General features: G+C 37.7%; 1 protein-coding gene across 1 annotated transcript; it reads left to right on the top strand.

Annotated features, from left to right (window-relative positions):
• Positions 1–3311: 3311 nt before the first annotated feature.
• On the top strand, positions 3312–12638 carry LOC120099192 (uncharacterized). The gene is made up of 8 exons (XM_087601032.1): positions 3312–3449; positions 3884–3950; positions 4489–4523; positions 7094–7211; positions 8096–8195; positions 9298–9396; positions 11704–11793; positions 11911–12638. The coding sequence occupies exons 1-8, from the start codon at positions 3359–3361 to the stop codon at positions 11962–11964; spliced, it is 654 nt and encodes a 217-aa protein (XP_087457158.1). The 5' UTR covers positions 3312–3358; the 3' UTR covers positions 11965–12638.
• Positions 12639–13281: the final 643 nt, after the last annotated feature.

The raw sequence follows: 13281 nt of genomic DNA, 5'->3' as shown, positions 1-13281 counted from the left end.
TATCATTGAGTAGAGCATTGTTCAATTTCCACGTATATGTGGGCATTCTTCCCTTATTGTTATTGAAGACCAGTTTTAGGCCGTGGTGGTCCGATAGCACGCATGGGATTATTTTTATCTTTCTGTACCTGTTGAGGCCCGTTTTTTGACCAATTATATGGTCAATTTTGGAGAAAGTACCATGAGGAGCTGAGAAGAAGGTATATCCTTTTGCTTTAGGATAGAATGTTCTATAACTATCCGTTAAGTCCATTTGGCTCATGACTTCTCTTAGTCTGTCGACATCACTGTTTAATTTCTGTTTCCATGATCTGTCCATTGATGAGAGTGGTGTGTTGAAATCTCCCACTATTATTGTGTGAGGTGCAATGTGTGTTTTGAGCTTTAGTAAGGTTTCTTTTACGTATGTAGTTGCCCTTGTATTTGGGGCATAGATATTTGGGATTGAGAGTTCATCTTGGTGGATTTTTCCTTTGATGAATATGAAGTGTCCTTCCTTATCTTTTTTGATGACTTTTAGTTGGAAATTGATTTTATTTGATATTAGAATGGCTACTCCAGCTTGCTTCTTCTGACCATTTGCTTGGAAAATTGTTTTCCAGCCTTTCACTCTGAGGAAGTGTCTGTCTTTGTCTCTGAGGTGTGTTTCCTGTAGGCAGCAGAATGCAGGGTCCTCGTTGCGTATCCAGTTTGTTAATCTATGTCTTTTTATTGGGGAGTTGAGGCCATTGATATTGAGAGATATTAAGGAATAGTGATTATTGCTTCCCTTTATATTCATATTTGGATGTGAGGTTATGTTTGTGTGCTTTCATTCTCTTTCTTTTGTTGCCAAGACGATTAGTTTCTTGCTTCTTCTAGGGTATAGCTTGCCTCCTTATGTTGGGCTTTACCATTTATTATCCTTTGTAGTGCTGGATTTGTAGAAAGATATTGTGTAAATTTGGTTTTGTCATGGAATATCTTGGTTTCTCCATCAATGTTAATTGAGAGTTTTGCTGGATACAGTAACCTGGGCTGGCATTTGTGTTCTTTTAGGGTCTGTATGACATCAGTCCAGGATCTTCTGGCCTTCATAGTTTCTGGCGAGAAGTCTGGTGTGATTCTGATAGGCCTCCCTTTATATGTTACTTGACCTTTCTCCCTTACTGCTTTTTATATTCTTTCTTTATTTTGTGCGTTTGGTGTTTTGACTATTATGTGACGGGAGGTGTTTCTTTTCTGGTCCAATCTATTTGGAGTTCTGTAGGCTTCTTGTATGTCTATGGGTATCTCTTTTTTTAGGTTAGGGAAGTTTTCTTCTATGATTTTGTTGAAGATATTTACTGGTCCTTTGAGCTGGGAGTCTTCACTCTCTTCTATACCTATTATCCTTAGGTTTGATCTTCTCATTGAGTCCTGGATTTCCTGTATGTTTTGGACCAGTAGCTTTTTCCGCTTTACATTATCTTTGACAGTTGAGTCAATGATTTCTATGGAATCTTCTGCTCCTGAGATTCTCTCTTCCATCTCTTGTATTCTGTTGGTGAAGCTTGTATCTACAGCTCCTTGTCTCTTCTTTTGGTTTTCTATATCCAGGGTTGTTTCCATGTGTTCTTTCTTGATTGCTTCTATTTCCATTTTTAATTCCTTCAACTGTTTGATTGTGTTTTCCTGGAATTCTTTCAGGGATTTTTGTGTCTCCTCTCTATGGGCTTCTACTTGTTTATTTATGTTTTCCTGGAATTCTTTCAGGGATTTTTGTGTCTCCTCTCTATGGGCTTCTACTTGTTTATTTATGTTTTCCTGGAATTCTTTCAGGGATTTTTGCGATTCTTTCAGGCATTTTTGCGATTCCTCTCTGTAGGCTTCTACTTGTTCTCTAAGGGAGTTCTTCATGTCTTTCTTGAAGTCCTCCAGCATCATGATCAAATATGATTTTGAAAATAGATCTTGCTTTTCTGGTGTGTTTGGATATTCCATGTTTGTTTTGATGGGAGAATTGGGCTCCGATGGTGCCATGTAGTCTTGGTTTCTGTTGCTTGGGTTCCTGCGCTTGCCTCTCGCCATCAGATTATCTCTAGTGTTACTTTGTTCTGCTATTTCTGACAGTGGCTAGACTGTCCTATAAGCCTGTGTGTCAGGAGTGCTGTAGACCTGTTTTCCTCTCTTTCAGTCAGTTATGGGGACAGAGTGTTCTGCTTTCGGGTGTGTAGTTTTTCCTCTCTACAGGTCTTCAGCTGTTCCTGTGGGCCTGTGTCTTGAGTTCACCAGGCAGCTTTCTTGCAGAAAATTTGGTCTTACCTGTGGTCCTGAGGCTCAAGTTCGCTCGTGGGGTGCTGCCCACGGGCTCTCTGCAGCGGCAGCAACAAGGAAGACCTGTTCCGCCCCTTCCGGGAGCTTCAGTGCACCAGGGTTCCAGATGGTCTTTGGCTTTTTCCTCTGGCGTCCGAGATGTGTGTGCAGGGAGCAGTCTCTTCTGGTTTCCCAGGCTTGTCTGCCTCTCTGAAGGTTTAGCTCTCCCTCCCACGGGATTTGGGTGCAGAGAACTGTTTATCCGGTCTGTTTCTTTCAGGTTCCGGCGGTGTCTCAGGCAGGGGTCCTGCCGCTCCTGGGCCCTCCCCCACGGGAGCCCAGAGGCCTTATTCAGTTTCCTCTTGGGCCAGGGATGTGGGCAGGGGTGGGCAGTGTTGGTGGTCTCCTCCGCTCTGCAGCCTCAGGAGTGCCCACCTGACCAGGCAGTGAGGTCTCTTTCCCACGGGGTCTGGGAGCAGAGAGCTGCTGCGGGCCGGGATCCGCGGGTGTGGGACTTCCGGTAAACACAGAACGCGCCCGGTCCTAGAGAAATTCTGCTTCTGTGTGTCCCAAGCTCACCAGGGAGCTTTCTTGCAGCAGAAAATTTGGTCTTACCTGTGGTCCCGAGGCTCAGGTTCGCTCGTGGGGTGCTGCCCACGGGCTCTCTGCAGCGTCAGTAACAAGGAAGACCTGTTCCGCCCCTTCCGGGAGCTTCAGTGCACCAGGGTTCCAGATGGTCTTTGGCTTTTTCCTCTGGCGTCCGAGATGTGTGTGCAGGGAGCAGTCTCTTCTGGTTTCCCAGGCTTGTCTGCCTGTCTCAGTAAATCTATTTTTAAAAAAGGAACAAAAGAGGGAGAGTAGGGGACAAGCAACCCCTTTAAAAATAGATAAATCTTAAAAAAGACAAGGCATGATCTTTCATGAAACTAAGAGATTTATTTGATTTCTGACAATTTAAATTTATCTACTTAAGTGATTCCTTTGGACTCAGATAATTTCAAATTTTTCTTCCCCCCACCCCTTTTTTTTTAACTAAGAAAACCTCTGAGTGCTTACTAGTAGAAGAAGGAATCTTAGGGAAGTCATGACAGTACCAATGGAGGAGCGCTTAATACTTTTTGACTTTGATGATGAAGAAGATGATACAAATGTTTTGGAGAAGGCTCTTTCTGAAGGTACAGCATATGCAATGTTGGGCATTGATGGGTCCTGTAGTTCCTTAGATTTTTACCTAGTCACTTGAAGTGTAATAAAACTTTCCTAAGGGTTTTCATATACTTCATTTCTAATTTTATCGACATCTATATGTTCCTACCCTAGAGTTTAGCAATGCCTACAACTTCTCTTGGCACTGCAGTCACAGTATGTTGTGAAATAATAACTTGCTATGATTTTACCCCAGGAACACTTAAATGTTGTTACTATAAAATATTGGCGAATCGCGAATTTATTTTATAAAACCTGTAAAGGAATTATTTCAGTTCTGAGGCTGCTCTAGAAACTGACCTGGGGTATTCTTCCAGGGAAATGCAAATCTATAGGAATTTTATTAACTATTACTAATATAACATAATTTCAACTGTGTTTACATTTCTCCTTGTCAATACAGAAAAGAACCCAGCATTTGACAAAGATGAGAATAAGTCACCTCCTATAGAAGCAGATGAAGATATGGGGTAATATTTTCCAATAATTTTTGCCAGTTCAATAGAGTACATCAAAAGTAGTGTCTGATCCTTGCACTGGAGAGGTAGATGCAGGAAGATCAGGAATTCAAGGTCATCCTCAGCTATGTATCCAGTTCAAGCCCAGCGTGTTTTCCTTGAGACCTTGGGATCACAGACACAACGAGACTGGGACAATATGATCACCAGCATGACATCTTCACATGTACACGCCCAAAGGACAGGGGAGAACCATAAAAATGAGAGTGGGACCAGCTGGGCAGAAGAAGGGTCTCAGTTAGATTTGAGTTTATGAAGAAAGCAGTGTGGGGTATACATGTGTGAATTGTTAAATGTAAATAATACAAGTTCACGTTGTTTGTCCAACGTGTGTTTTATATGACTATGAACTTTATTGCAAACCAAACATTATATCTTTATTATAAACAATTACAAGGACGTTCTTTGTAAAGTTCTGTGTGTGGTGGTCAAATGCACTACCGGTTATCTGTATTTCCAGCTTTAATTTTTTTGTTGTCCTTCTTCACAGGGATGAAATACACAGCATGTTGCATAAATTTGGAGGTATGATTTTTGGAGATATTTTTATCTTTAGAAACGTGTTTAAAATCATATACCAATTTTTGTAAAAGTAATGCCAATGTTTATTCTATGTTAACTGACAATTAGTCCCTTCTTAGGACAGAATTTTACAGAAATTTTGTGATTCTAAAACAATATTTCACAGGTGAACGTTTCCATCCTTTAAACAAAAGTGAAAAGATTGTTTTTGGACCCTGGAGGCAACTAGAAATTTAGAAACAAAACAAATGGGACAGTGTTGCATTTCGTTCTATTCACAAACTAAGGGATAGTACACAGAAGTGTCTCTGTGCCTTTCTGTGCCTCAGCTTTCATTCCCAACATTTATTATGTGAGGCTCTTGAGGAATCTTTTTCTGCTTGGTTCCCAGCATTCCCATGGTGACTCACAACCATCTATAATTGTAGATCATCCATGACCTTCTATTTCTTGAGCTCTGACCTTCTCTTCTTATCTCTGTGGACAGAAGTTTAAATACTATGTTTATCAATTGAGTGAACTCATTCTAATCGTTTCTTTTGTTTTGTCTTTGTTATTTTGTATATTGCTTGCTTGGCTTTGAGGCGGGGTCTTACTGTCAATTGTGAGTTCAAACTGCTCTGGAAGTTGTTATGATGCCAAGTCTAGGCCTAGTCTACAGATCTCCTCTGTCAGCTTCCTGGTTGCTAGAATTACAGGTAGGAGCCACCACAACCAGTTTGGGAAGCAGTGTTCTTTTAAAAGGAGTTAAGAACAATTGATTCTTTTGTAGGAATTATTGATATCATGAACTTTTCCCAAAGACATTTTTTTTTGGAGCTGAGGACCAAATCCAGGGCCTTGGGCTTGCTAGGCAAGCGCTCTACCATTGAGCTAAACCCCCAACCCTGAGACATATTTTTCTATTTGTGATGACAAAGAATTTGTTTTCTACACTATTTCATGAATTTGTGGTTATGGGTTCTGAAAGTATATAATTGTAGTTAATAGCCAAATTTGTTCTAGTTACTGAACGGTCCCTATTTATGGTAGAATGCATGTTTAATAAACATTATTTGATGTACTGGATTTTTATGCACTGCTCTATTAAATGGAATTCCTTCTGAAACATTCTTTGAAATTGCTATCAACTCTTTCTTAATTATATCCATGCTGCTTACATGGGCTACTTTTTCATGTGTGTGTGTGAGTGTGTGTGTGTGTGTGTGTGTGTGTGTGTGTGTGTGTGTTTTGCAGGTGTGCACATGTATGGGCAATTATGTTGGAGCACATGTCAGTCAGAGTTTGAAATTAGAATGTATTTGTCAATTGTATGTGGGGGGTGGCATGTATGGTTTGCATGTATATGTGGTATATGTGCTTACCTGGTACCCTCAAAGGCCTAAAGATGGCATTAGATCCCCTTTGCTGTGGTTATGAGGCACCATGTGGTTGCTGAAAACTGAACCCAGGTTCCCTGCTCGAGCTGCCAATGTTCTTAAAAACTGAGCCAACTGTCTAGAGCCTCCAAATTATTATTTTTGAGACAGTATTTTTCTGTATCTTGAGCTATCATTTCAGTGAGACGGAATGGCCAAGAGTCCCAGGGATCTGCCTATCTCTACCCGTAAGTGCTGTGTTTCAGGACACGAAGCATCACACCTGGCTTTTATGTGTGTGGTACAAGTTCAAACCCACGTTCTCCTGCTTTGCACAACAAGCAGTTTAACAACTAAGGCATCTCCCCAGACCAAAGCCCCTATTTTCATATATATATATATATATATATATATATTTGATTATTTAGCCTACTTTATACACTTATCTTACTGTTAGATTTAAAGATGACTGGGATTGTTTTTAAAAGAATTTCCATGTATTTTATAGCTCAAGTTCTAAGACTGGACTTTGAAGATCATTTCTCTAGTTAAAGCATGACTGCCAACCACAGTACAGTAGTGTACTATATCATTTCACCTGGACAATATTTTTTGAATAACAGTATTTCCCTTTTAGCAAAGTGTTTGGGAATAACTTAACGTATAACCTCAACCCTCTTGTTTTATTTCCTGGGTTGTTTAGTATAATGTCTCGATTTTAGAAATATCCTCAACTAGGAAAATCAGATCTGAGATGAAGATGGATATTTCTTCTGCAAAATACATGGGTCAAAAAATATTTCAGGTTTCAGAGATTTGTGTGTTTTATTTGCATTGACCTCACTGGTTGTGCATCCCTAGTCTGCAAATGCAAATTTCTAAGTACTCTAAAATATGAAACTTTGTGTGTTGTTTGGGTTTTCAAGACAGGGTTTCTCTGTTCAGCCCTGGCTGCGCTGGAACTCACTCTGTAGACTAGGATGGACTGAAACTCTCAGAGATCCACTAACTTCTGCTTTCCAAGTGCTGCGATAAAATAAAGGTGTGCACCACCACCACCTATCAAACATATGATACTTTTTGTGTAGCATGTTGATGCTATATCTCAATTTAATATTTGAGTATCATCAATATTTTAATAAACCATATCAGTCTATGCTTGAAAGTTTAGGAACAATAGAATACTTTTAATATTACCCTTTATTTTCAATACAGAGAATGTGAACAATTCTCTTCTTGAGAAAAGAAGAAGAATCCAAATGTACTCTCAAATGATTTCCAAGGAGAGTAGCTATAAAATGAAACAAGTTTGGAAAACCAAACAAAAGCAATTGTAAGTTTGGTGGTAATTTTAGGGCCATGTTTATATCATTTCTCACTGTATATTGGTGCAAATGACTTAGGAAATATTATTACCTGTGTATTGGAATCTCCAGCGAAAATGTTGACCTTGATTCTGTAAGCAAGTAATGTTATAATTCCAGGCTGTCATAGAACTGACATGTGTTTCTTGGAAGTCAGTGAAGATTATATTTTCTTCCTTATTATTTTTAAAGTAATTCATGTTTACTCTGGAAATATATTAATTAGGGAAGTGGTAGGTGCCATGTACACTATTAAATGTCTTTTAGTTAACTGTATAGACAATGTAGAGGAGAGTTAATTGCATATCTTAAGTCATTTGTATATTTGAGCTAACTCAATTAGTCTTTGTATTAAAAGTTAGCTGTGACAGAGGGCTTAGTGAAATATTCTGACTCAGAAAAAACAACTTACTTCCTTATTAGAACCAGCAGAAAAAATAAAAAATTGGTGGAAATGAAATTGACTTTCATAAAAAATGTGTGTGTGTGCGTGTGTGTGTGGGCGTGTGTCTGAGATTTAGCTCAGTAGTAAAGTGGTTGCCTATCAAGTACAAAGTGAAAGATTGGGTCCTGGGCTTTGGAAAAAGTATAATAATACCTTTAAAAATCCCAATTTTGGGGTTGCAGATTTAGCTCAGTGGTAGAGCACTTGCCTAGCAAGCGCAAGGCCCAGGGTTCTGTCCCCAGCTCCGAAAAAAAAAAAAAATCCCAATTTTATTTCTTGGGGTCCCATCAGAATATTTGAAGTGTTATGACTAATTTCTTTTTCAGAGTATAAATATGACAGTTCAATTTTGTTTTGATATTTCATAGTGATATAAGATATAAGCATGTATTCTTATCTTTTTTACAGGCTAAAGCTTAACAATATGTATTACCAGCAATTTATGGATCTGTTTAAACAATGGGATTTGGATAAGCAGAGATTTGAAAAACAGCAAGAAAACCTAATTGTTGGTATCACTCTCAGCTTTCTAAATAATCTCTTATAACAAAAACTCCAGTAGAATCAGGATGCTCACGTTATAATAGGTCTGTGGAAGTAAACCAAGCTATACTTCAGTTGTTGACTTTGTTCTTACCCCTCAGAACCACACCCGTTTTGTTCTGGAGGCCCGAAATGAGAGCCCAGGGTTTCATCCAAGCTAGGAAATATCTCTTAACCCTACGCTATAGCCTCAGACAGTTCTTGCTTTTGAGACAGGGTTCATTAACTTTGCCAGGCTGACCTATACCTCAGGCATTGCCTTGTCCCTGTGATCCTCATGCCTCATAGTGCCAGAAGCTGTTATGGCAGCCTGGTGTCAACTAGCCTGGCTGGAGAGTCAAATCAAAAATAGAGAGTAGAGGATATAAAAGCTGAATTGTTGGGACATCGATGGGCATGTGACAAGAACTTGGTAAAGAGCAGGTATGCTGACCCTGAGAAATGAGAGCAGAGTCAGATAAAGGGTGGTAAGGAGAGACTCTATGTTTCCTTTGTATTGTTTCTGTATACTTAGTGAAATACGACCATCAGCAGGTGAAAATGTTACCTAGGTACACTAGCTGGATTTCAGTTTTCCAGCCAAGGTACTTAGCCACGTCCAAGTGAGTATAAAAACCAATTTTATGTAGACATTGAGGTATCAAAGAATAAGCTATTACTTGAATATAGATCTTTCCCACTTGTTTTTACTGGGATGTGCATGCTGTTAATGTCTGATGTTTGGGGGGCCGAGGAAGAATAGGGACAAGTTCCAGCCAGCATGTGCAACATAGGCTGACTCTGTCTTAAATGTTTACTAATTCCTATTTAGTGACTAGTGGATCATTATACTGCATATTAACGATTTTTAAATTATTTAAACTTAAATATCTGTCAAAGTAAAATGTTAAAAGTATTCCTTTTAAAATGCTTCCTTTTGACTTTGCTATAGAATTATTATTTTTCTTTAAGGATCGAGCCTAGCTTAGAGAATTAGTGTTTCCCTGTATATAATTTATGAATCCTTAAAGAACAGCTAAAATCCTTTACCAAACTCTTGTTACTTAAGCTTTCTTTTATATCTGCAGAGTATCTTCAAACAACAACAAATGGTACTAATACAGCAGAAAATTAAACAGAACCAGAGAATGACACTAATCATGCAGATGGTTATACAGTACACACAGGTACTTACCCACGAGGGAGCATAACACCTCAGAAAAGAAGCCTGCAATGTTTTTTTGCAAGCTGGTGAAACTTTATTAATCTAAAATCTTAACTGCTTGTCTGTTTGAATTGTTTGAGGAAAATATTGCATGTAGCTTTAGGGTTCTGTTTTACGATGATTATTCAAGGTAGGAAACTAGGAAATTACCTAGAAATGTACTTTTCCTGCATCTTATTGATAGCTGATCAACACTTAAGTCAAGCCACGAAAGACTGGACAGTTGAGGATGTTTTTAGAGGGAGAGTCAAGCATAAATGTGGGTCTACATATTAAATAGTTTAATAAGGAATTTAAAGGGTTTTCAATTTAAAATACCTTTTCTGAAAACAAAAGTTATTTGTCAGTGTTTGCAGGCAGAGGCCTTGTCAGGCTGCTCTAATGTTCCCTTTGAACAGGATTTTAATTGGTATCAGAGTTTGATAAAACACCAGTCAACCTTTCTTCTAAACATTCTTATGAAATGTTCCATTTCCCATTAAGAACATTGGTGTGATGTTTAATTCTTCCTTGTCTTTTAGGTTCTCAAATCAAGCTACAGCACATTTGTTTCTTCGTGCAGTGGCTCAGTATAGCACTAAATTTATCTCACTAAGGCTCTTAACCTGAGTCCATTTTTCTCCTGTTAACCATCATCATCTTTGAACTGTGAACACGTGTTAACTGATCTCGTGCTGTCAGTCCAACCTTCCTATGTCTGCCATGCTGTCTTTCTCTAACATCTCTGTTTCCAGCAAATTATCAGTAATTTCTCATTTTGTAGCCTTAGGCTTTAGAGATTCCCTGTGACTGAGTCTTTCTTAAAGTTTCATTTACTACATGTACCCATTATCTCCACTCATCTATTGATTTCTTATTGATATGCAAACTACACCCAAGTCATTTACCAATGTGTACTTTGTATATACAGAAAGAAGCATTTCTGTCTATATTTTAGTTTATTAACATTGTTGTTTGTGCTTTTCCTTACTGGAGAGAAACAAAGCATATGTCTTCGATGATGGTGATGATGATGTTGTTGTTCTTGATGATGATGATGGTGATGATGATGTTGTTCTTATTGTTGATGATGATGGTGATGATGATTTGTTGATGTTGATGATGATGATGGTGATGATGATTTTGCTGTTGTTGATGATGATGGAGTTAATGTTGTTGTTTTTGATGATGATGTTTTCGTTGTTGATGATGATGATGGTGATGATGATGTTGTTCTTGTTGATGATGCTGATGGTTATGATGATCATGTTGTTGTTGATGATCATGATGGTGATGATGATGTTGTTGTTGATGATGGTGGTGATGGAAATGTCGTTTATGATGATGATGATGGTGAAGATGATGAAGAAGAAGATGTTTCTTCACAGCACTAAGTGTAGTACTCTTTGGGGTAGTAGCAAGTGGGTCCGTATTTTATTAATGCATGTTAATGGTCTAAAACTTATTTCTTCTAACCACATGGGATGGTACAGGTGTATAGTGATAGTATTATACAGCCTTAACTAAAGTACTATAGTATAACCCTGCCTTTTAAAAATAGTGCACATGTGTGATTTTTTTAAAGGTAAAAACCAATGAATTGCTAAATGTGAGGTTTTTTTGAGACAGGCCTCACTATATAAACTAAGAAGGCCTTGAGCTCACAATCCAGCCTTGAACTCAAGAGATTCGTGTGCCTTGGCCTTCCAAGTGCTATGAATTAAATTATGCACCACTACATATAGTTTAGCAATGTAATTTTAATTTACATAAGTTAAACAGATTTCACAGTACAGATTATTTTTCCTTTATTAAATCCATGTTACATAACCATTCTGCCCAGATGATTGAAACTTTCTAGAAATTTATAAAATTATCTTGCTGATGGGATATTGTAGTTTTTATTCACATATCTTTTTTTGTCTCTTCTTTGAGCCAGAGATTCCCTGTGTTCCTCAGGCTTATCTCTAGATTTCTATCCTTCCTGACTTTCAAGAGTACCAAGAAATCATGTGAAACTCTGCATGATTTTGCTCCATTTAGACTTCAAAATTTAATTGATCCTTTGTTTTGGGGAAATATGCTAATTTCATCCCTTTAATGACATTGTACATGTGTCTGCTATATTTCAATTCATTATCTTTAATTCTTTTATTATTTGTAATGTTTTTAAAAATTGGAATAAATAATGAGAATTATTTGAATACTAATACTTTCTCACTTGTGAAAATGAATTTTGCAATTTAGAAACTAAAAGGAATTATAAGTGAACCAGTCTTTCGTGTTTTAGCTTTTGACGAACATAAAGGATAAAAGTGCTTCATGCCTTGAATTGAAAAAGGAAATTGCTGAGTATCAAAAGAAACAAATGATAGAAACTGTAAGTTATATTTTGAACTAGAAATGACATAATTGAGCAGAAACATTAAAGTGTTTTATTTAGTAAAATTTGCACAACAGTAACAATTCACCATGTTTCTTTTCTCCTATGAGACAGCAGCAGCTCGAGATTGCAAACATTCGAAAGTCTCTTCTATCCATACTATTCTGAGGAGTCCTTGAAGAACAAACACTTCAACTTGTTTGCTGCAATAGAATTCTAATGTTCTCTAAAAACAGTTCCTTACATCAAATTTAAGTTTAAATGAAATCTAAGCAGGCCTATGACAAGCAGCTCTTTTGCTGTATCAAGATTTTAACTCCTGGGTTTTTAATTAGTGACATTTCTCTCTCCAACAGTGTGAATTCTCATGTATGATTGAACATCAGTTAGTTTGTTTGTTCATTTATTTAAGCATCAGAAAACCCCTAATCAATGATGAAAGAGACAAAGAACAATTATAGAAGGTTATGTTGGCATTTGCCTTGCTTTGCTTGGCTTTATTTTTGAGACATGAGCTCGCCATGTGACCCAGGCTGGTCTCCCATTTCTGGGCGTAACCTCAGCCTGCAAAGTACCCATGGTTTTTAATTTTTAATTTGACAAAATTGATATTGCCTGGATCTCACAATTGAGCACATTTGCTACCTTGTTTTTAATGAAAAAGCAACAGCAAAAGATTGAAAATTCTCAAGAGCATTTACAAATCTGTATTAATGAAATGAACTGTTCAAATGAAATCTAAAATGTCATGTGACTTGCAGCCATTCCTCTGTAGCAAGGCTTATTGTAATATGAACTGTTTCTCTATGGTTGTAAATATTATATCACAAATAAAGATTATTTGAATTTCAGTTTCGGCTTCAGAATATTTTTACCATTCTTAAAAGATACAAAATATTGTTATGGATGTTAAATTGAGCATTGTATTATGTTTTGTGGATTTTTGTCTTTTCTTGTTTTGGAGACAGAGTCAAATGGTGTTTCCCATATCAGATCGACCTCCAGGCCTCAACTGAGCTTCACATTTCAGCCCTCCAAATAACTAGTTCTACGGCTGTGTGCACAACACAACACAACACGACGAGTTGTTCTTGAAGGAAAGTCTTCAAGAACCCCATTTTGCATGTATACCCTCCTTTGTGTTCTTAGAAAAATACGAAGCCAATTCTATGTGGGAAATAGTCTATGATGTATAAAATGTACCCAAATCGTGTTTAACAATAACTGAAGTTGTCATGTGTGCCTTCATGGCACCATAGTCCTTGACATCATGATTATGAACCTGACCGAGCTTCTGCAAGGCCCAGTGGATGCTTTTCTTTGTTACAGATGCCATGGTCATGGTTTCTCTTCAGAACAGTAGCACAGTCACTAAGACAGTAGAGGATGTCTATATTGTGAGGAAATGGACACTTGAGGAACTAAAGTTTAACTCTCTCAAACCCAAGTATGAAAAATCTGTGTTTATCTATCCCAATTATACAT

This window comes from Rattus norvegicus, chromosome X (genome assembly GCF_021556685.1).
Source record: "Rattus norvegicus strain SHRSP/BbbUtx chromosome X, alternate assembly SHRSP_T2T, whole genome shotgun sequence".
Lineage (NCBI taxonomy): Eukaryota > Metazoa > Chordata > Mammalia > Rodentia > Muridae > Rattus > Rattus norvegicus.
Note: the sequence above shows the minus strand (reverse complement) of the source record. Positions and strands in the feature narration are given on the sequence as shown.